Below are 21,686 nucleotides of genomic sequence, written 5' to 3' on the forward strand. Positions count from 1 at the left end.
TCTTCTTCTGCATTGGTATCTATGACAGGAGAATCGGGGGACAGAACGTCACTAACTAATTTGCGCCACATGTGAATGGAAACCTACTGCTATGGTTTAAATAGACCAGGTATCATTAGCAAATCATATCAGCTTTGCAGAAAGATTATTACATGTAGCTGATTTCACCTGCAAAGAATTGTGGGATAATGAGGCTAGTGCCTTGACAAGCTGTTTGTAAAGGCTGAATTCAAAGAATCCTGATAATGGATGCAGCAATACTGAAATTTAGATGAAATTATGAAGTTTACATGGAACCTGACTGGGTTGGAGTGACAGCGCTCTGGAGTTTGGACGCCATGTTGGCACTTCAGTCTTGCTCCATGGCCGTTGCTATAGCAACTGGTGTTTCTACGGCAGCTGATCTCTCAGCTCTTGGCCTTGTCACCATGGTGATGTTTTGTGGAGGATGATGGGGCTTATTTACAGCCAACACTCGTCAGCTGTGCAGAGACAAGCAGCAGTGACATTAAACCAGCTGGACTGAGTGTGGATCTGTAGCTGAGCACTATTCAGTCAGACTGAGTCTCAGCAGTGGAAACAGGGTTCACGTTACCGTCCATGTCCACACACTAATCAAACACAGAGCCTCCTGCTGTTCTAACCTTAGGAATCTAAAAGTGCGTCATGAGTCTAACATGGACTGAAGCAGGATGCCCCCTGCTGGTGAACAGTGGCATTGTCACTGCCAGGCCAAAAAAAAAAAAAAGCAGGAGGAAACATAAATACTGCAGCTGCAGGAGAAGAGTTCATTTATGTCATTGCATATACTCCACAGATCCATACAAGTGAGAGCATGTTGCTTTTGTGAGAATGTATCTCAGCCTGGGTGTAACAATACAGTCAGCTCATCCCCAGATACAGCCTTAATATCAGTATAATACATGGTTCCTCCTTACGTAGCATCTGAACAGAACTTAAATTTCCACTGTTCTAGTCTGCAGTTACTGCAGTTTTATAAACAGCTGTGAGCAGAAGAATGCAGTTTTCACACTGTTGTCCTAGGAAAGATTCATGTGTTTTTGCTGTTTCCATTAATTGGTTCTTTACTTAAAGTGAAAAGCAGAAGTCTATGGAGACAAAAACTATAGGCCAGATGTCAACTACGACTCCCAAGATGCATTTCAGGAAAAAACATCTCACCACAGAAGCTCTGAATAAAGATCACTGACTAAACATTCACACTTTGTTTTTCTTCCATAACTTAGAAAACATAATAACATATTCCACACAGGATGCAGCATGTTCACCAGGTGTCAGCAAACTGAAAATGTGAATTAAGGAAAAAAAAGCAGTTTGAAATTTGTCTTGACAGAACAGAGCAGGGCCTGGTTCTTCACTTCATCAGTTCAGCGTGTTGACGATTCAACGTGAGTTGGGATTTCTTGGTTCTTTGAAGCGAGTTTAAAATCTAAACATAAAAACCTGCAAAATCACAGCTTATGCCAGTTACCCAGACCAAGATCAGAATGATTTATGGTGAACCGCACACAGGATGTGATGACCACATTTGTTGGACAATTCTGATGGAGCCAAACTGGAAGGAACATATGGGAACCAAGCAGCATTGGAGGAAATAGTGCACAAATGACGTTCTTCTAGTAGTACGTGGCTCAATCTGTGCATGGTGGCAGTTTAGGTGCTCAACAGTGTTTACACCAGAGCCTGATACATGTCCCTGACAGATATGTATGGGAAGGAACAAACAGCAGATCTGATGGAAACAGCAGGACACTCAGGCCTGGGATGTGGACTTAAATCACGTTAATGAACCATAACATTATTTTTTCACTCTCGAGGCAAAGAAGCATCATTCCATCAAAAAAATGACATGCACAACTTCACATTATTTTCCCCAACAGTTTCCTTCTTGTCGACCTCAGATTCAAACACACAGAACCAAAACGTTTCACGGTGTCTCATGTGCAAGTGTGTCCAGAAAATGGAGACAAAGCAAGAAATGACAGCACAGAGAGCTGTGTTGTCATTTCTCATAGTAAGAATGAATATATATCAGAGCTGAGAAACGTTCGCATCTTAAATTTTTATTAAAACTAAAGTAATCAGCTTTTACACTTAAGATACATGAACACAGGCTTAATGCATAGATCTGTACATGTGCATAGTCCATAATTTTCAACTTATCACTCAAATCTATTGTTTTATCATTTCCCCACTTTGTAAAGTTGTTAATGTGCAAATAACGTTCCCTTATTAACCTTTAGTTTTTGCACAAGGAGAAATGTTCACACACAAAAGCAAAACTCAAATATCACACGTGTTGCACACTTTCCCTGCTCATGAAAATCTATTTCTGTACCTTATCCCGTCATCCTCTCCAGGTCACCACTAAAATCACAGGTCGCCATAGTAACTACATCGACATAAACCACCCGCTGATCACTGGCAAAGCAGCAGATTTTACCTCAAAAACATGAACCCGATGACTGTGCTGATGAAATGAGTCAGTGTTTCACCAGGTGTGCACAGCTATGTGTGGCGATTCATCAGTGCTGATAACAAACACACACGACTTAATGCCTCTGTACTGGGGGATCTTAAGTACTGGCAACAGGTAAATCTTTGTTTTTAAAGGAGCAGCAGCTGGAGAGTGTGTGTGTGTGTGTGTGTTCCTGAATCCAAATCCCTTCCAGAGACTGACAGCACCAATGAATGTGGTGTACTCAGTGTAATGTGTGTGAATCCAGAACCTGGTTTAGCTTATTGGTCTGTGCTATAGACCACCATTGTTGTCCAAAAACTATTAAAAACACAGCGCAATAAAATAATTTTGTTCCCTCGAATCTAAAATGAAAGTGCTCCAGTGTCTGTGCCTGCACATGTAGAAAATGATGAATGTTCAGTGTCATTTCAGTTCTGTTCCTTAACTGACTCAATGATTTGTGAAAACAGCTGGATTATACTATTATGATACTCATGCAGTCGAAGTTATTAATAAAAACCGAAAACTTCTGAGCAGAAGCATCAGACTGATGATTGATGCACAGACTGAAGGGGTATTATTGTGCAGAAATACACTGGAAAAAGCCAAAATATCCCACATATGCAAGCACAGTAAATGTAAGGAAAATAATACTGTAAATAAAAGCTTTCATGTCGTGACTTTATTAATATGTATATATGTATGTCTATATATATATATATATATATGTATATTTTAAAACTTTTTAATATATATTTTATACTACACTTTCTCATATTTTCTTGTAATATTTCAACCTTTTCTTACAAAATTGCCTCATCTAGTAAAATATATAACAAATTTTTCTTATTTGATAAAATCATGCTTTTCTTGCAATCTATGATTATTCTGGTAAAAATGTTTTTCTATTATAAGATTTTCACTTGGTTGCTGAAATATTCTGACTTTTTTTTCACCTTCTCTTGAAACATTACAACTTCCGACTTCTGCACATCGTTTTGCTGATGAGGTTCTTCTCAAAGTTTTTACTTGCTTCTCAAAATATTTTTCCTCCGTTCATAAATATATTTTTAATAATGACTTCACTCCCAAAATACTGACTTTTCCTCATCAGGTTATGACTTTTTCCTCAGACTATTATGACACGTGGCCCAGATGCTCCTGTCCATAGTGACTGTACTTTGCAGTGTGTGTTTGTGTGGCTCTAGCTGTCCCTTTTGTCCTCCTGCAGGTTGTGTTTGACCAGAAACTCTTTGATTGTTGGCTGATTGTCTAGCCTCACCCACTGCTCCTCCAGTTGTTGCAGAAGCTCCTCCCATTGCCGCTTGTCTCTTCCTGTCTGCCATGAAAGCCGAACCACCGCCCGTAACAGTGGCAAAAGAAGGGGGTGTGGCCTGTCACAATGCATAGGTGATACATCAGTCTGTGTAAAGGGTGTGTCATCTGGTGGGAGTGGTTTATCCTCAAGTGGACGGGGCATGTCCTCTGTGTTAATTTCTGTCTGAGAGGGGATGAGGACTCGGAGGGCATGGTCACAGTGATCTCGGGCCTCCTCCAGCTGGTCAACTTCTTGGAAACAGCAGGACAGTCCCACTAGAGTAAAGAACCAATGGGAGGAGGGAGGAGGCAGGGTCTCTGCATGGTTGTCATGGTAACTTGCCCAGCCCAGTTTCTGCTGGAGTCTCTTAGCGTTGAGCAGTGGACCCAAGGCCTCCTGGTAACGTCCCACCCTTAACGAAACATGACAAACTCTGAAACTCGCCGCAGCCTGGAGTCCTCAGGGCAACACACAGCGGTGGCGAACTGACATGTGTCATCGCATCATTGCACTATTGTCCTACTTTCCCAGTTACAACAAGCACACAACATTCACTCTCAGATTGAAACATAACAGCCACTGTCAATGAGCACTGTCTCTTTGTAGGTTTTGTAATAAATAACCACAGTGGGTGAAGACAGCTGGGTCAACATTTGCCTCAAACTCAGAGCAGACAGTCGGCTCAGCGTAAGTCTGAGAACAACCCTTATCAGAGAAATGTAATGAACTTTCATTTTCTCACTGTTCAAATGATTATTTTATCTCAAAAAGATCATCACCTACGATGTTTCTGTCAAAAATTACAGAAACTGAAATGCTCACACATAGTCCCACATTGAATTCTTGCTTCTCCTGCTGCATTTAATGAACGTCAGGTGACACTACGAGATGCCACCGCTGTGTGTTACCCTTTATACAAGTACAACACCTGTCTCATTTATTTATCGAACTGGAGAGAACGCACTTGGAGAGAAATAAAATCTGAATCACATTATTTCCCTCTGAAATTACAAGTGTTCTGAGTTACTCTCAGTGAGAGTCAGTAACACAAACTAACCAGCTGTTCGGAATAAACAGTTTTAGTTGTGTTGACACACTGGCTCAAGATGCGTTCAGGCGCTCTGCTCCAACCACAGCCAAATTATGGTGATGTACCACAACTCCCAATAACAAGTGACGTTATAACAGCTGGAGCATCACTGAATAAATATCCTTCAATGATAAAGTGATTTTAAAAAGTTAGATATTTTGGTGCCACTAAATATTGTCAGAGCAGCAACACATTTTTTAGGGCTGGATGGATTCTGAAACTGACATCATTTTTTTGGTTTACATAAAGCAGACTGGTCCTAAGTGATCAGTTTATTTATTGTTTTATTTTTATTTATGTAGTTCATTTACTATTTTCTTTAGTGTTCCACATACTTGCTGATTTGATAAAAGCCAAAAAATGTTCCCCTGTTGTTTAATGAAAATGTGCAGAATATTGGACCACAACACTATTAAAATCCATGGACCGTCGCAGTGACTCAGCCGCAGTCTTTAAGAGCTGCTGTGTGTTGGACAGACCACCAGATGTCACTGCCCCAACACTTCATCAGGCTTTATCTGCCCATCACTACTAAACCAACTCAGCAGCTGCAGACCCCTCCAGGTCATTTTTAGCTCATTTCTGAGAAAAACTTCCCTTCTCTCCGCACTCTGCTCTGAGGTTAGCAACGTAAACACAGGCATCGAGAGGAGACAGAAAGGACGGTACAGACACACAGCTTACAGCAAAAACATGTTTTCTGCTCTGCAAACTCCACGCCCTAGTTTCCGTTGTGCATAAACAGGAAGTATCTTCAAAATAATCAGTTTACTGATTCAAAGCCTTTACCTATCAGAACCTGTTTGTAGAGCAGATCATTTTACTACTCAAGTACTGATAAAGGGCAGAAAAAAAGTTTCATTTCCAATACTCCATAGAAAATGAAAATGTCAGTATCCAGATAAACAGAGCTCGGACTCAAACAACAATCAGATAAAACGACTTTTTAAGAGTCTAGTGACAACAGCTCAAGTTCATATCAACCTAAAAGTTATAATTTATAATGTCATAAAAGGAATAAAAGCAGAAACGTGTCACAGATAGAGTCAAACTGAACATAATCAGTGTGAGTCTCATCTCCTAAAACCTGATGTTCAAATTGTTACCTGATGAGCAGTTGTCCCGTCTGCAGGTCACTCAGGTAGAAGAACTGCCGGACGCACAGTGCTCCCCGCAGGGTGGGCAATGAACACAGGTGATACAGGTACTGTTCAAACGCACGGCTCCGCTTGGCGATTGTCTCCGCCGTGAAGTTCCTGCGCAGCTTCTTTCCTGCACATATTACAACAGAAAGTGGTCAGGATTCACTTGCTGGGTCGAGGAGTCGAACCAACAACCTTTCAGTAACAAGTCCACCTCTCTCACCATTAAAGACTATAAAACTACAGGCAACAACACAAGTTCTGCTTACGTGGGAAACAGACACGCGCCATCTGGTCTCCATGGTTACGGCGCAGTGTGGCGTGGAGCCGCTGGAAGTCGGAGTATCGGCGTGTGATGATGGCCGGAGTCTTATCGCTGCCACCGGACTGGATCACATGGATGGTGTAGAGCTGCAGACACAATGAAAGAGAACAGCTGTAAGAACAAATGGTTCTCCTCTATAATGACAGTGGATCTGATCAATTCAGAAAATGGGTTTGTGATATTTGAAATGTCTCTTCTGGGAGTCATGGAGGCATGAAGCTGAAAGTACAGATTAATAAGGTCTGCTGCAATGATGCATTCGTGTTTAATCATAAAGATCTCATTTCTGTTTGTCTGGCCTACAGCTGAACTTCCCCCTGTGGGTTTGAACTCACCACGTATTTTGAGGAGCTGTCCTGTACCACACTGGCATCGGTCACCTCAAACAACAAGCTCTCTGTCAGTCGTTTCCCAGAGGGGACGGGACTTTCCCCCCTGAGTCCACGCAGGTTCCTCCAGCTCTCCTGGAGCTGCCGGGTCAACAGTGAGGAAGGAGAGGGACCAACAGGAGACACACCCACAGGACTGGTGTCTGCCAACAAAACAATTTGTTTAGCTGCATCCACATCCCAGATTTAATGCCCTGATGTTTGAGTCAGGTCTGATGTTTCTATGTTGATGGGAAGCATCCTGATCTCTCCACTGCTGCCATTTACAAGTTTGTGATGTTGCTGGAAGCAAATAAAACACTGTAACAAACTAGTACTACAATGTTTTTGCTGCTGTGGTAAATGAGCAGACCTGTGCTGCTGAGCCCCTCCTCCATCGACTCTCCTAGGAAGTCGGAGTCACTGTCAAGCCCCGATCCTTCACCTTCGTCCTCTGCTCCTCCGCTGCTGAAGCACAGCATCCCCCCAAGACGCTCCGTCACACACTCCTCCTCCTCCTCCAGCTCTGCCTCCCAGCGGTCCTCATTAAACTCCTCCCCCTGTCTGCCTCCTACTTCCGGCTCAGGTCCCATCCCTGGACCATCTTTAAACAGTGAACGCTTCAGACGGCCCAACAGACGGGAAGCCATGACTCCACTTGGCCACAGCAAGGAGGTAAGGTGCTGAAGAACCAATAGAAGAACAGAGGGATTTCTTTTATAAATCAACAGTTGTAGGGTCATTAATCACCTGTCAGCCACCTGGTTGTTTCACAGCAGTTTGCTCAGATTAACAAAATTTCATCTGTAAAGTTTAACTTCCCCTCCGAGTTTCATCAGCCCCAAGACTACCCAATATTTTCCCCCAACTCCCTAATACAAAGAATGTCCTAGTATATGGGTCCTTTCGAGATAATGGAGATTTCAAAGCACGTCAGGATCATTAAACCCAGCACAGTCTCTGAATACAGCATTACCAGCCTTTACCGCCACTTTATCACCATGAAACCTGAGGCCAAACTCTTCATAAAAAAACCTACAGTAAAGCTCAACATGCTGACTTCTACAAAGCAAATCACAGAAAATGTTTGGTCACCTCTGAGCTCTACAAATACACTGATGGGCACAAGAAAGGCAGCAGTCTGGGTTTTGGCTCCTGTTACAGAGCTGAATGGAAATCATGTCACACATGAATAATGCAGCGTATTGCTAAGTCACCCTGCAGCCAGGAAAACAAAGCGCATGGCAAGGAGTGATCCTGCGGAGCTTCCTTCAGTCGGAGATTCAGTGTTAACACATCAGGCAGGTACACGCCTGGAAGTCACCAGCACAGTTTTATCTGAGACCCAGTGGAAAGTACATAAATACATAGACCCCTACACATGACACGGTTCTGTTTATTAATGTAAAAGAACATCTATTATTTACGGATGAATCAGCAGTCAGAAGCCGCAGATAATGAGGTTCAGAAACATGTGCACAAATATTTAAATATTCAACCTATTTAATAATCAACTAGTAAACAGCTATTAGATTTGTTCCCCAGTGATTACTTGTTTAACTGACCTTACCTCAATAACAGCTGATATCAAAAACTGTCAAAACTGAATGTTTTCTCGCTTTGCTGCTGAAGGAAACGAATCAAGAGAAAATGAAAAAATAACACGTTGCTAATCCCAAGTCCATTTCATTTCTGTCTTCTTGGATAACTACAAAAACTAATTTAGGAAACAGGAGGAGAGTTTACGTGGCGTCGGTGAAAGCAGCGCAGGGATGAGTTAACTAACTGCTGGTTAACAAATGAATTAATAACTATAATTTGTTGTGTTTATTTAAGTTACAAATAACAGTTATATACTTTTAAAACAGGTGCTAACGCTGTTAGCAAAGTTAGCAACTAGCTGCCAACTTTACATGTCGGCTAGTCTTAACGGTAAGTTAGCTAAACAACTTATCACCGCGGGGTTCAGACTAGTCTACCTTGGTGGCCGCGGCCCAGGTAATCCACCTGAGCACGGGAAACCCCGAGTTTAAGCTTTTAAAAAGCAGTTTAAAGCGGCGCAGTCGTTTTTCTGTTCCCCTTGAGTGAATGAAGTGGCTAACCCGTTAGCTCAGTAACTTAGCAAACCAGCTAGCGTTAGCTAACAACTTAGTTTCCAGTCTGAGTCCAAGTGAAACAGTCCGGTTCTGCCCGCAGCCCGGGACCGCTCACCCCGAGGTTCAAGATGCCTGTGACCGCTCCTGGTGAGCCATCCCAGCGGGTACAGCTGAAGTGCAGAGCTCCGTGCGGGACCGTCCTGTTAGTGTTCCCGGGGTCCCGCAGACCCTGTGTCCCAATTCCTGAAGCTGTTCCCGGCTCAGCCCGCAGCTCGGACTCTTGCCATATAAGGAGGTCCGGATACTAGGGGGCGGCCAATCTGCGGCTCTAGTCCACAACATTTACTCAGGTTCCGTCTGTAAACTCACGCTGAGGTATTTGTACTTTACCTGAGTATTTTCATTTTGTGGTACTTCATCATTGGACTTCACTGCATCTCACAGACAAACATGTACTTTTTACTGCACTGCATTTATCTGATCACTTTTCTCCTCTCATGTATTTAGACATGTATCATAAATCCACTGGGTCAATTTTAACCTTTAAAAGCTTAAAAACCCTTTAATCCGCCAAAAGAACAACAGCTGGTTTAGAACCAACCTTCCATCTGGACCATGTTTGTGTCTCTGGGACACTGACTCAGTTTCTCTGCTGCTCATTTGGACTTTTTGGTTGTAAAATGTAGAGTTACCTTTAAGCAGAGATCATGGGGATGAGAGGAACCAGAAGAACTGGAGCTACTTTTATTTTGGAGACATTACTTTTTAGGCTGCTGGTCACCAATAAAGTCTAAATGCCTCATAAAACAATTTGATTCCTAAAACACAGCGCAGGTTTCATATAATTGTTTATCCAGAAAAAGCTCATCAAATAATGCAGTGTAGTACAACATCATGCTATCATTTGTTGTGTGACCTTTTATGCCACTCTTGTCACATTTAAATAAAACAACATATGTACTCATGTTGTGTTATCATATTTCCTATCTCTTTTACTATAAAGTAAAATCAAATATTTTGAAGCAAAATTTACCACAAAACATCCCTTACCTTTCACCAAAACTATTTTACTTAACTTTAGTAGGTGTAGTGGTGTTTTTGTACTAATTACACCAGGTATAATCGTATGCAGTGTTCCTGGAAGTCAATTTTATACTGATGATTATGAAATTGTGGGATTTCTACAGGACAAGTTCAAACTGGAGTTTAATGACTGTGACAAAATGTTGAGCAATCGGGCGTCATCCAGTTCTTCCACTTGTACCAGTACAACACAAAAGCAGCATAATATCATATTAAATCGTATGAAAAGAGTAGAATTTTCCTTTGATTTTTATTCAGGTTGTTAAAAAAAAAGAAGGAACCCCAAACTTGCTGTACTTACCCACCTGAAAGACAGCCACCACAGGAACTCTGCCTTTCCAACGGTCCTTGAATGCAGCAGTTCGGGAAGGCGTGGCCCACCTGAGAGGACCAGGAAGGTGCAGTAGAGTGGGCAGGCTGTAAAAACAGGTGAAGAGAGTCCGCCCAGGTGTAACAGCAGTCAGCAAAGTTTCAGCAACTGCGGTGGCACACGGTCGACCCTCCACTTACCTGAACCGGTAAGAAAACCAGCAGCACCAGCACTGAGTACTGGATCCTGTACCTGGACCAGGACCAGTAGTAGCTGCTGGCGCTGTGTTTAATGTCTGTGCTCTTGTTCTGTTTCACGGTTTCAGAGTTTGAAGAAGTGGTTTTGAAGCCTGAGAGTCAAGCATGTGACCCAGATTAAGGTGTAGGGCCGACTGTGTGTTGTATGTTTGTGCGTTATGTAATGTTTTTTAGTGTGTGTGTGTGTCTGTGTGTGTGTTGGTTTTGATTTTTTTTAATTTTTTTTAATCCAAGTCCTTTGTCTCCTTTAAACGTCCTCCTTTACTTCACAATAGTCTGACTGTATGACAAATGTAGTTTGTAGAAAATTTACTTTGGGTGAAGCAGTCAAACCAGATTCAGCCAAAAAGTAAAAGAATATTGCATCTACAGTAATTATATTATAACATGCAAATGCTGCTTGGTAGTGCGAAGGCCTGGCCGAGTTGTAGAGGCTTTATTTTATCTCATCCTAGACTTTTGAAAATGTGATCCGAGATTGAGATAAAGGTGCTAAATATGTCTGATTTTTTGTGAATATGTGTGATACAAACATTGAGAACTCTCTGTGTCATGTGTTGATCAAATGAAATATATGGGACATTAGAGTTTATCTCATAATCCTGTAAACACACAAGCAGAAAAGTCTAGGTGTGATGTTAAAACACCAAAAAGACTTTAGAAAGTTTTTATTTTGATTGGTCGCATTTGAAGAATTCCAGTGTTAAAGCTAAACTGCTCTTGTTAATTCAAGACTCAGCCTGTGTGGGGATGTACTGTAGGGTCATTAGGTCAAGCAGAGATTTATCAGTGGATACTCCCCAGACAGTCTAATTTGACAGGGGATTGTTTAAACACGTGATGGAGCTGCTGCTTTTAATTCCATGTAACTTGTGTCCACACACAAGGTGATGAAACAACAAAACTTAAAATCTGTTAAAAGTCTGTTTGCCAGAATGCCCAAAGTCACATTTTACCGATATGGTTTGTCTTTATCAGGAGTCAGTAGTGAACATAACAAGCTTAAGTGATGTTAAAAGTAAAATTTATCCCAAGCCACCTTTTTTTTTTTTTTATACATCAGATGTGCTTTTGTTTTAGTTGTGTGTGTGTGTGTGTGTGTGTGTGTGTGTGTGTGTGTGTGTGTGTGTGTGTGTGTGTGCGTGCGTGCGTGCGTGCGTGCGCGCGCGCGTGCATGTAAATGCTGCTGGTGGTCTTTTCTAAAGGGACCACAAACATGCATCATCTCAGATTTGAAACAGGACTCTTCTTGTGGATGATTGGTTCTTTGGCATGTGACCTTTCAACCCTACCTTACTTTCTTTTCCTCCTTTTTCATAAGTCACTTCAATTGTTTTGCTTTTTCTATGTTTCCAATCATTTTATTGTTGTTCTGAAGCAACAGTGAAATGGAAATAACTAAACAATGAGTCTGTTCTTAGTTTCTTCCGTGTCCTTTAAGGCAGCACCTGCTCATTCAGCATGTGTGTGTTACTGAGTCCAATCCCATCCAGAGACTGACGGCAACAATGAATGTGGTGTACTCAGTGTAATGTGTGTGAATCCAGAACCTGGTTTAGCTTATTGGTCTGTGCTGTAGACCTCCATGGTTGGTCAGGTAAAGTGATGATTAGTGAATACAGAGCACTATTAGTGAATGAATGAAAAATCTTTGAGTGTCATACATCTGAAGTCACCCAGTCCATGTGGGCTTACCAGACACTGGTTTCATACAAAACACAAAACTTTGTATATGAAACTGTTTACAGAGGTCAAATATACAGTTACCTTTCTCAGTGCATGGGAAACATTTAAGAGAAATGCAGCTCCATCATTCACTATTTCACACTTGCACCGCCTGTGTCTAACATAACTAAATTAATCCACATTCATCTCTCATGTTAGCATACAGTGACGCTCTGGAAAAGTAAACTCAGTTTCTGATATAATATGTTATGTGTGACCACAGTAAACATAAAGATATGCAGTTTACAGTGATGTAAAACAGGGAGAGGCAGAAGTGTGAACCACAGAGCGTTCAGTATTTGTGCCTGGAAAAGGAGCGAAATGATGAATCTGACAGTCACACTATATGATATTTCTGAAAGTTATTTTATGTTGCAGGTTTAAAAAAAAAAAAAAAAAAATGATGTGGGCTGGTGTGTAGATGTCAGGGCTGTTGTTTGAACAGAAGTCATTCGACTGGTTCCACCACCTACAAACCTGGGAGGGGCTGAAAAGGTTAAAACTGACACACTGTGAGACCAAATGACTGATTCAACAGGCAAATTTTACGTCTTCAATCTTCAAGTTCCTTATTTATTAATATCAGCTAGAGACGCTATAAAAACTTCCTCTTCTGCTCTAAACGCATCTACTTTTTACTATGCATTACTGCAGTCTGTACGTCCTGTAACAGTAAATGATACTGTTTGAATTTGGAGAACATAGACACACACACACACACACACACACACACAATATGGTGCAGGTCATTTTGAGCTGTAACTCTGCTCTATCACACAGACCTGTTCTAGAGATCCAGTCTTCGTTCTTCGCAAGCCGCGTGGCGCTGGCATCACCAGTAGACACAAGTGGCCAATACAATAAGAAAGTTCGAACAGCAGAATGTTGGGTTAAGAAGTCAGTTATGTTCTGGTCCAACCTCTGGGTGAAATTGGTGTTGCTGTATTTGAATTTTTCTACAGTTTGTAGTTCAAGTTTATCATCCATGTCTGTGGTGGTTACCTGAAGGTACCACACTGGGTGGAACACCTGAGTACATTCAGATTTAAATAATAGTACCATGTCTTGTTCCCAGTTTTTCATTGTGAGGATAAATATGAATTTAGGTAACAGGGTCACAGTAAACATGTCCTCAGTCTTTACTGCTGTGTTGTCTCTCTGCTGTGCCTCAGGTCTGAACATGCTCACCCTCCTCCATCAGACCTGTCAGACCAGCCCCCACATTCACTCAGCTCAGTTTCTTTTTTTAAAATGAGCCGATGAAGCTGTTAAAGTTTGCTAGAACAGAATGAGATCAGTAGTTAATGTTTAAAAGCACCCACCATCCTTGCTGCAGTCATTCTCTGCTGTGAAAGGCCAGTAACACGTCCTGTCCTTTGTTAGCTACAAAGGTATTTCTCTTGTCGAGGTTGTTTCAGTTGTTTCAAAATCTTTTTCTTACCGGCTGCAGATGGTTCCAGAAAGCAGATTTACTCAGTTTAGCGTTTCCTGCTCACCTTAGCTTGTCAATGTCACCGGCAGAGGACCAGCTCATGGTGTCATGTTGTTCTGTGGAAGTTCACTGAGAACTGACTCACAGTGTTTTGTCATGTGTGGTTTTGTTTAGCAATGCAGCTCATCCACCTGGAAAACACACACACTATTGATGTTCAACCATTTATTTATTTTTCGTGGCAGAGTACCTCAGTGCGTTTCTGCAGTGCCAAACTTAAGTATAAATACGAGGAATTTGCATTTTATTTGAGTACTTTCAAAACACCTTATACTTACTACAGGTCTCACTGTCATTTGATGGTTAAAATACCACCCTGACTGTGCATTGAATATCCCCCCATCTCCTCCTGCAGTGTCAGTCCAGTCTGAACAGGGCTCAATACTTTACTCTTTTTTTTTTTTTCCTTATCTAATTCTTCATTGAACACGTCATCAGGTTTGCTCCCCCCTGCATTTATAAATCTCTGGGGGATTTTCCTGGCACCAGTAACTGATCAGCTTAACAGAGTTAAACTCAGAACATCCCTTTAGAATTTCACCTGGGATATATCACACAATACAAACAGGTTTGTCTACATTCTGTCATGATATACATTTTGCATTTCGGTTCTTCCTCTTTCTCCTTTATGAAACATCTTTTCTGCGTATTGACTCCGCCACATGGCCGTGGCTGCTGAGCGCTGTCACAAGGGCAGTTCTCAGAATGACCTTGTGTAAATCTTGTTGCTGTCAGTGACCACCAGGGTCAGCTCAGTTCTGAATGAGTGCTCAGGTTTTCTGTTGCATCAGCTCAAAAAAAAAAAAAAAAAAAAAGCACAGTGACACTCACAGATCGGTTCTGTCTGATAACAAAGACTCAGATGTTTATTCTTGTCATAGACTGATAGAAACAAATACTGCCCACGTTGAATATTTGCTCCTCTCTCACAAACAAAAATGGGTGTGTCACTATGTTTTTCTTGCACCGGTTTGTTGCTGTGAACTAATAATCATGTCATGTTGTGTCTGTAGCTGCAGACGATATTTCTTCATTGAAGCTTTTCCCAGTGTTTTAAAAATCTGAAAAGTTAACCTCCATGTTAGCGGTCTGTAGAAATGTGAAGAACCTTCAACAAAAACAAGTGCGGTTATATGTTTTGTTATGGACACGGCCCATGATGCCAATTAATTTGTCTTTTTGCTCTCTCTACAGTCCAGCCATGAGGTGGTGCTGTCCTTATCTTCCTCTCCTCCTCCTCCTTTCTTTCCTCCTCCTCTTTGTTGGGAGAGCAACAGTTTCTGGAGTCAGGATCTGCTCCTACAATGTGCAGAAAATGAGCCCGAAGAAATTAGCAAACTACAGAGTCACACACACTCTAACACGGGTATGAACATTTCCACTTCCAAAGGCAGATGTGTGTATGGTTGCTGTTCATTTGTTGCTTTAAGTCTTATTTTGATCCGTCATACCTACATTTAAAGTATCAGTTGGGACCAGTTACTACTTCATTAGTACCTTACTTATGTTACCGTGTGAAATGTGGGCTGTATTATGAAGTGTCATCCTGGTTTTCTGTTGGCCGAGCTTTCTATAGCTTGCTTTCTGTGTGCCTGTGTCACAGGTGGTGTCTCGGTGTGATATCTGTCTCCTGCAGGACGTGATTGATCCGACTGGTAAAGCCGTCAAAGCTCTGCTGGCATCTCTCAACAGGTATAGTGAAAACTGCAGAGCAGGGTCACACTCACTGACCCCGTAGATCCCTGGTAGGGCTCAGGCTGCAGGCAGGAGTTTAGTATTGGCCTGTGTTTAAACCAGTGGTCAGAAATACCTGGAGGCCTTTTTGCACATGAATGGTTCCTACTGCTTTCTAATAATACACAGTAGTATAAGGTGGTGCTGAATGTGGGTTTCATATAATAAAACTTGTCTTTATTAAGAATGAGTGAACTTTGCTAACTAAACTGAAGGATTTAAGAATGAATGTACTCTTTTGATATCACTATGTGTCTGTCTCCAACAGGGGAACTGACAGGTACAGTGGATTTTATGAGCATGTGAAACATCATCTAATCAATCATTCCAATCTCCTTTACCTACCCTCTTCACTAACACTAATTCCTGTAATAACAGCGGCGTCACTGTTAATAAAACAAGTCACCTGACTCTCAACCGGATCTGTCTCAGCAGATCAGACTCGAATCGGCATCAGCAGGTTTATCACCAGTGGAGTTTGTAACAGTGACAAGGTTCGCGTTGAGCTCAGCGTTATAAAGATCCACCGAGCACCATGTCTCACACTCACAATGATCTCACACTGTGGATCATTTATTTAGCTGTTAAATAAAAGAACAGTCTTCAGTAATACAGTATAAATCATTTCATCAAATATCCATCATCATTCTGAACAACATTCAGTTTTATTTTCAGTTTATGTTTTATGGTGATCGTCAGCTAACAGGCTAGTTAATCGGACATTAAGATTAACTAACTAAGGTCTGGTAATGTAGTAGGTTCACCTGATTAAACATGAACTCAAAGTAAATTATTTCTGGGTAATAAATCTGTTTCTCTCGTTAGCAATGATTGGTTGGCTCAAAACAATTTTTAACCATCATTAATGTCTAACCTTTTTACATAAGCACCAATAAATTTTAGTGCTCAGTTCTGGTAAAACTGGTCAGAAAAGCCAGATCAATGGAAACTAATTAATGATTTAACCCCCTGGTGAAAAGACCGATCAGATGTGAACCAGGATCAGATTATTACTACAGATGTGGACAGATGTGCTGAGAATGGACACGTTGGAGAAGGCCTGACTTAAATTGTTCCAGTTAAATTGCTGGAACAAGGGTTTGTGTCGCTCAGCGGGAAGCTGGTTTCTTTCTGCCGATGTCTAACATGGACCAATCAGTCTTTTCCCATCCTGATTTGTCGCTGAATAATTTATTTATAATCTATGGTGGTTGGTATCAAATCTACTAAAAGTTAGGCCTGTTTGGTATTAATGGAAACATGGGAAATTCTGTTGACTGAACAACTGCATGCCCACTGGTGTCCCTGGGTCTGAGGGTACAAACCACTTATCCACATCAGATATGAAGCATGATTTAATATTTCTTAATTGTTCGTTAGCACTGTTATTAATAGTGGCTCTATAGAAACAGGTTGTTTATCATGGAAAGGCTAATATTGGACCTACACTAACTGAAAGCTCCCCACTAGTACACGATTTTAGATATAAGTTGTTATAGTGAAAGTAGAAATTATCAGCAAATAAAAATACAGCAAATTATTACAGTAATTTCAAAGATTGCAGAAACAGACCCCCCCATCACATCAGCCCCTGTTTGTGCTGCTTGTGTATTAGCAGAGGAAAAGTAAAAGAACCAGCAACCCTCTGTTACTTGGTTCTCAGCCTGCCAACTGTCCACATCAGAAACGATCACAACCTGGGAAAGAGATTATTAGTGGTGCTTTTATCGTAAAACAGACAATATCTTTTCTTGTGCAGATGTTTTGAGTCTGTACAGCTTCAGAGCAGCAGCAAGCTGTTCTAAACTGGTCAAACTGGTTATAAACTGGTCAAGAGTGGAGGTCTCTGTGCTTTGTTTGAGTAATCAGCAGCTTGTTTGTCTGTTGTGTTGAGGTATGACGAGTCCTACTACCAATCAGTGTCCAGTCGGGGTCTGGGAAACTCTCCGGACGACATGCAGCAGTACGTTTTCCTCTACAGGTAAGGCTCTGAATATATGTGTGTATGAATAAGGAATAAAATACTGGCATATAAATGTGAGTCTATTGGAAGAAAAACAACTGTGAGGGAAGATTTTTGTAAAATGAGAATAATATTAGATTTAAAAAAAAAAAAAAAAAAAAGCCTGAAGTTTGTGATTTAAAGAGATAAGAGAAAAAAAAAGTACTATACTGTTACAGCCCAGAAACCTTCATCTTACTGTTTTTCCCTGCTTGATGAATATTATTCCAGTGTGTAGAAGATAATGAAAGGGAGGGGATTACATCAATGTCCTGTTGTCTACTTCACTGTGTAATTTACAATAAAGACAAGTCGAGCTGAGCTGTTTTTCCTCTGACCAGGACGCAGGCCGTGCAACTGACGGGTCAGTATCAGTACAAGAGCAACAACAAATTCGTCAGAGACCCGTTCGTCGTTCAGTTCCAAAGCAACAAAACCGGTCGGTGAAAACTTTCCAGAAAGACTGTGCTGTGTCTCCTGTGCCCCAGTATTTAACAGCTGCCTGTTTTTCTTCCTTCTTTCTGCAGATATCAAGGAGTTTATTTTGGTGCCCCTGCACAGCGACCCCTTGAAGGCCGTGCAGGAGATCGACCAGCTCTACGAAGTGTTTAAGGAAGTCAGCACCAAATGGAACAACACGGTGAGGAGGGAAGCTCATTTTCATTTCACGTTACCAGCGCAGATTGTTTTCTGTTGTTTTACTGGTCAGTAAACAAACTGATTGTCTCCTCTACACTGGGTTATGGAGGGATATGTGCAAAGGACTTTCTGAAACTTAAATTTCTCCAGCTCATGTGGAAGCTTGTTAGTTTCCATTCGCACTAGCTCCACAGAAACTCAGTTTTATGTTTCATTTCCTCAAATTAGTGGCCTGTCTATGAAACCTCAAACTAACCCAAACAGTCAGTTCAGAATTTAAAAATTGTCGCCAACCTATAAGGTGCATTCACATTGAAAAAGATGACCACAGCCCATCCAGGGCCACACAGGAACACGGGCAGTGTGAGTTTTTGAGATACACATAAATACAAACACACACTCAGTGCTAGACTCTTGTTTCCTTGCAATACTGTGAATAAACCTTCAGATTCCTCTTTTCATGAGGTTCATTCACATGATAATAGGAGCTGTCCTGACTCTGTGCATGTTTTAAACAGAGAATAACTGGGTCATTTCTCTCAGAGGTTAGTTAGAGTCCCACAGTTTAAACCTAGTTTATACTGCAGCTAAACCCTGATCAGTGCTGTACTAAATGAGCTTTGGATACAGAGGCTATCTAGTCACACTTATGAGGATGCGTTGGTGTCATATCACAAGTTTTATAGTCTACACAGCCTGAGGTGTGTCTCTCCTGATCTCTCATGGTGTCAGTGTGCTGACAGTGTGCAGTTCGAACGTAAAGAAAATGTCTGTGTGCCTGGAAATAAAATTCCATCCTTTGCTGGTTTTTCCTCATTTCTGAGCTGAGAAATGAATTAGAAGAAGGATAGATAGAGGTGATCAGGTAGTAGTGATGAATACACTCAACATGAACAAAGCGCATCGTTCAGCTGTCACAATGAAAGCAGAGATGGACCAGCTTCTTGCCGCTGAACTGACATATTGATCTGTTTGTATTTCTCAGAATGTGATGTTACTGGGGGACTTCCACGCCGCCTGTGCCTATATGACCCGGTCCGACAAGAAAAACATCCGACTGTTCACCATTTCAGATTTCTCCTGGCTGATCGGAGACAGAGTGGACACCACTGTCAAGGGCATAGTCAACTGTGCTTATGACAGGTGTGTGTGCAAGAGAGACCAGAGAAGGAATAGTTTGTTTTAACCTTGTATCTTTGAGCAAGAGTCACCTTTTTCTGTGCTCATCTGTGTGTCAGGATCGTGGTGTATGGACAGCCCTTCCTGAAGGCGATCGAACCGTTCTCTGCACAAGTCTTTGACTTTGGCAAAGAGTTCAAACTCCCCAGGACCAGGGTATGTCCAAATGCTTTTATTCTGTAATGGATGTGCAGACAAGATGTTGACTCTGGGCTCTGTTGCTTTTGTCTGCCAGGTGCTGGAGGTGAGCGACCACTTCCCTGTGGAGGTGATGCTAAAGAGCTCCGCCCTTCTCCTTCAGGCCACACCCATCCTGATCCTGCTCAGCGCCTCTGTGTTTGTTCAGTCCTTCCTGTCCTCTCTGTAATCGTCTGGTCAAGTCTCTTCACCTGCATGTACAGGTGACTGTGTCACATGACCAAAGTAAAACACCTGACTGAGCCGTTACCTGCCTCAGGAGAAGGATTAAAGAGGCAGTCTGCCGTTTTTTAACAGCCCATTTTCCTCCCACATCACCTCTAAATGATACTTTAATTCTGCAGTCCTAGTTTCAAACCTTCACTTATCGAAGCAACGTCTCTTTCAAAGTGACCAACTTTATTATCACAACATAACAAAGACAATGTCCAGCAGTAACACACTATGCGGGGCTCATTTCTGCCAAGAAGCTTTGAGTCTAAATTCGCACAAACCCATCCAAGTCCTGATCATCCCCAGGAAAAAGATGATTGATATGTTCAGATAATGTACATTAGGCCTATTGTTAAACATCACGATCTCTTTGATTCAATGCAGCAAGTGATTGATTGATTGATCTGTCCAACGTTTGCAATTTGTGGCTCAGATTTTATTTATGTGCAACTGCAAATCAAAACCGGTGGATGGAAACAAACATGTTAGCTCCACATTTTAGTCAGGAGGTTGGGAAAAAAGAAAATCTCTGAACACATTCAATTTAAAAAGGATGTTTACTGTTTGGATTTTCATGCACCAAAAGCACAGAAATGTATTTGTAAGAGTGAACAAATTCAAAAATGTAGGACACTTACGACCACTTACATTTTTTTGTACTGTGAATCACGTCACAGAGACTTGTGAGTGCACGGGAACTTTAAAATCAAAACATTCAGATTTGTAGTAAAATGTCAGATTTTTTGCAACAGACTCACAGAAAACATCCGTCTTAGGTGCCAAAACCACGACCAAACAACTATGGTAATGGAAACATTTTAAATGCTCGTTTTTAGTATTTGCAAGCTGTAAACAATCATTTAAGAAGTGACTTTGACTCCTCCTATGAAGACATGTTTTTATACATTTAAAGCTGATTTTTCATTAACTGAAATAGCAATATGTCAACAGGAGGACTTGGTTGTCTACGGACGCTTTGATAAACACTTTACTCACTGGCTGATAGAAGCCATATATTAAGAACACTCATTATAGGCTTTTTATCACTATAACTTATTACGACTTAGCATTTATTTTTGTAGTTTTTCTGATGGATCTTTTTAGTTTATAAGGTCATGAGAATAGCTCAAGCAGCCTAAGTTTGTATAAACCAAAATGATCCTTTAATGCTGATCAAAATGAATCTGTACTGACAATAACACTTATAAAGAACAGACAGTTTATTAGCAATTAATAATTCAATAATAAAGCAGTAACTCTGATCGCTGCCCCAGGATTGTCTGGTTTTTATCCAAAGGTGAAGCAGCAGTCATCAGGTCCTGGGGTTTTCATTCTTCACTCTCTGTTGATGAATGTACACACACTATATTGAACAAATGGCTGCAGAGATGTTTTTAGCAGGTGAATCTGTTTTCTGTTGTTGAATTTTTTTTTTTAAAATTACCATCTCGTGTCTGTACAGAAACTGATGTAAATATCGGGAACATGATTCATGTTTTTAAATATTCAGTAAAGTTTTTTTTAAAAGTTGGATTTTAAATGCTTAAGCTGTTGTTATTGCATGATGCATGTGTCACACACACATATTTGGAAGATAAATTATTTTCTTTAACAGTATATTGTTCAGTTCATTAAATGTAAAAAAAAAATGCTGTTTACCAAAAAGTCAAAAACACAAAAATGTTAAGTTTATAGAGAATTGATAATGGAAATAATATTTTTTTTCGGTATTGCTATTTAAAAAGCTTTAGTTAAATTATATATTATAGTTTATAATTATTTACTACATAGTTCAGCTCCAGAACTATGTAGAAAAAAGATTTGTTTCCAGGTGGATTTCGTTGCGTCTGCAGGCGCCGCTGGAGCTGGAGAATTCACGAATTAATTCACCAACGAGGAAGAGACGCTACTTCCTCACAGCAGAGATCGTCCATTTTTGTGAAGATTACAGCTATACAAATAGGCGATGAAAAGAAAGCTAATGACATAAAGTTAGGTTTGTAGATGTATATATTTTCACAGCTTAGCATTTG

The 21,686-nt window shown here is 41.0% G+C and overlaps 2 protein-coding genes across 4 annotated transcripts; one reads left to right on the top strand and one right to left on the bottom strand.

Annotated features, from left to right (window-relative positions):
- Positions 1 to 2,068: 2,068 nt before the first annotated feature.
- snx21 (sorting nexin family member 21) lies at positions 2,069 to 10,274 on the bottom strand. Of its 2 annotated transcripts, none has more exons than XM_026332473.1 (6): positions 10,206 to 10,274; positions 7,099 to 7,408; positions 6,693 to 6,889; positions 6,302 to 6,443; positions 5,997 to 6,162; positions 2,069 to 4,212 (listed from the first exon to the last, which is right to left on the bottom strand). In XM_026332473.1, the coding sequence occupies exons 2-6, from the start codon at positions 7,373 to 7,375 to the stop codon at positions 3,687 to 3,689; spliced, it is 1,308 nt and encodes a 435-aa protein (XP_026188258.1). In that variant the 5' UTR covers positions 7,376 to 7,408; positions 10,206 to 10,274; the 3' UTR covers positions 2,069 to 3,686. The 2 variants fall into 2 exon arrangements, with proteins under 2 accessions (XP_026188258.1, XP_026188257.1); XM_026332472.1 differs by lacking the exon at positions 10,206 to 10,274 and adding an exon at positions 8,937 to 9,084.
- On the top strand, positions 10,062 to 21,124 carry LOC113145588 (deoxyribonuclease-1-like 1). Of its 2 annotated transcripts, XM_026332474.2 has the most exons (10): positions 10,062 to 10,422; positions 14,883 to 15,054; positions 15,292 to 15,380; positions 15,691 to 15,702; positions 17,317 to 17,403; positions 17,766 to 17,863; positions 17,952 to 18,064; positions 19,049 to 19,206; positions 19,302 to 19,398; positions 19,478 to 21,124. In XM_026332474.2, the coding sequence occupies exons 2-10, from the start codon at positions 14,890 to 14,892 to the stop codon at positions 19,607 to 19,609; spliced, it is 951 nt and encodes a 316-aa protein (XP_026188259.1). In that variant the 5' UTR covers positions 10,062 to 10,422; positions 14,883 to 14,889; the 3' UTR covers positions 19,610 to 21,124. The 2 variants fall into 2 exon arrangements, with proteins under 2 accessions (XP_026188259.1, XP_026188260.1); XM_026332475.2 differs by lacking the exon at positions 15,691 to 15,702.
- The last annotated feature ends 562 nt before the right edge of the window (positions 21,125 to 21,686 follow it).

This window comes from Mastacembelus armatus, chromosome 7 (assembly GCF_900324485.2).
Source record: "Mastacembelus armatus chromosome 7, fMasArm1.2, whole genome shotgun sequence".
Lineage (NCBI taxonomy): Eukaryota > Metazoa > Chordata > Actinopteri > Synbranchiformes > Mastacembelidae > Mastacembelus > Mastacembelus armatus.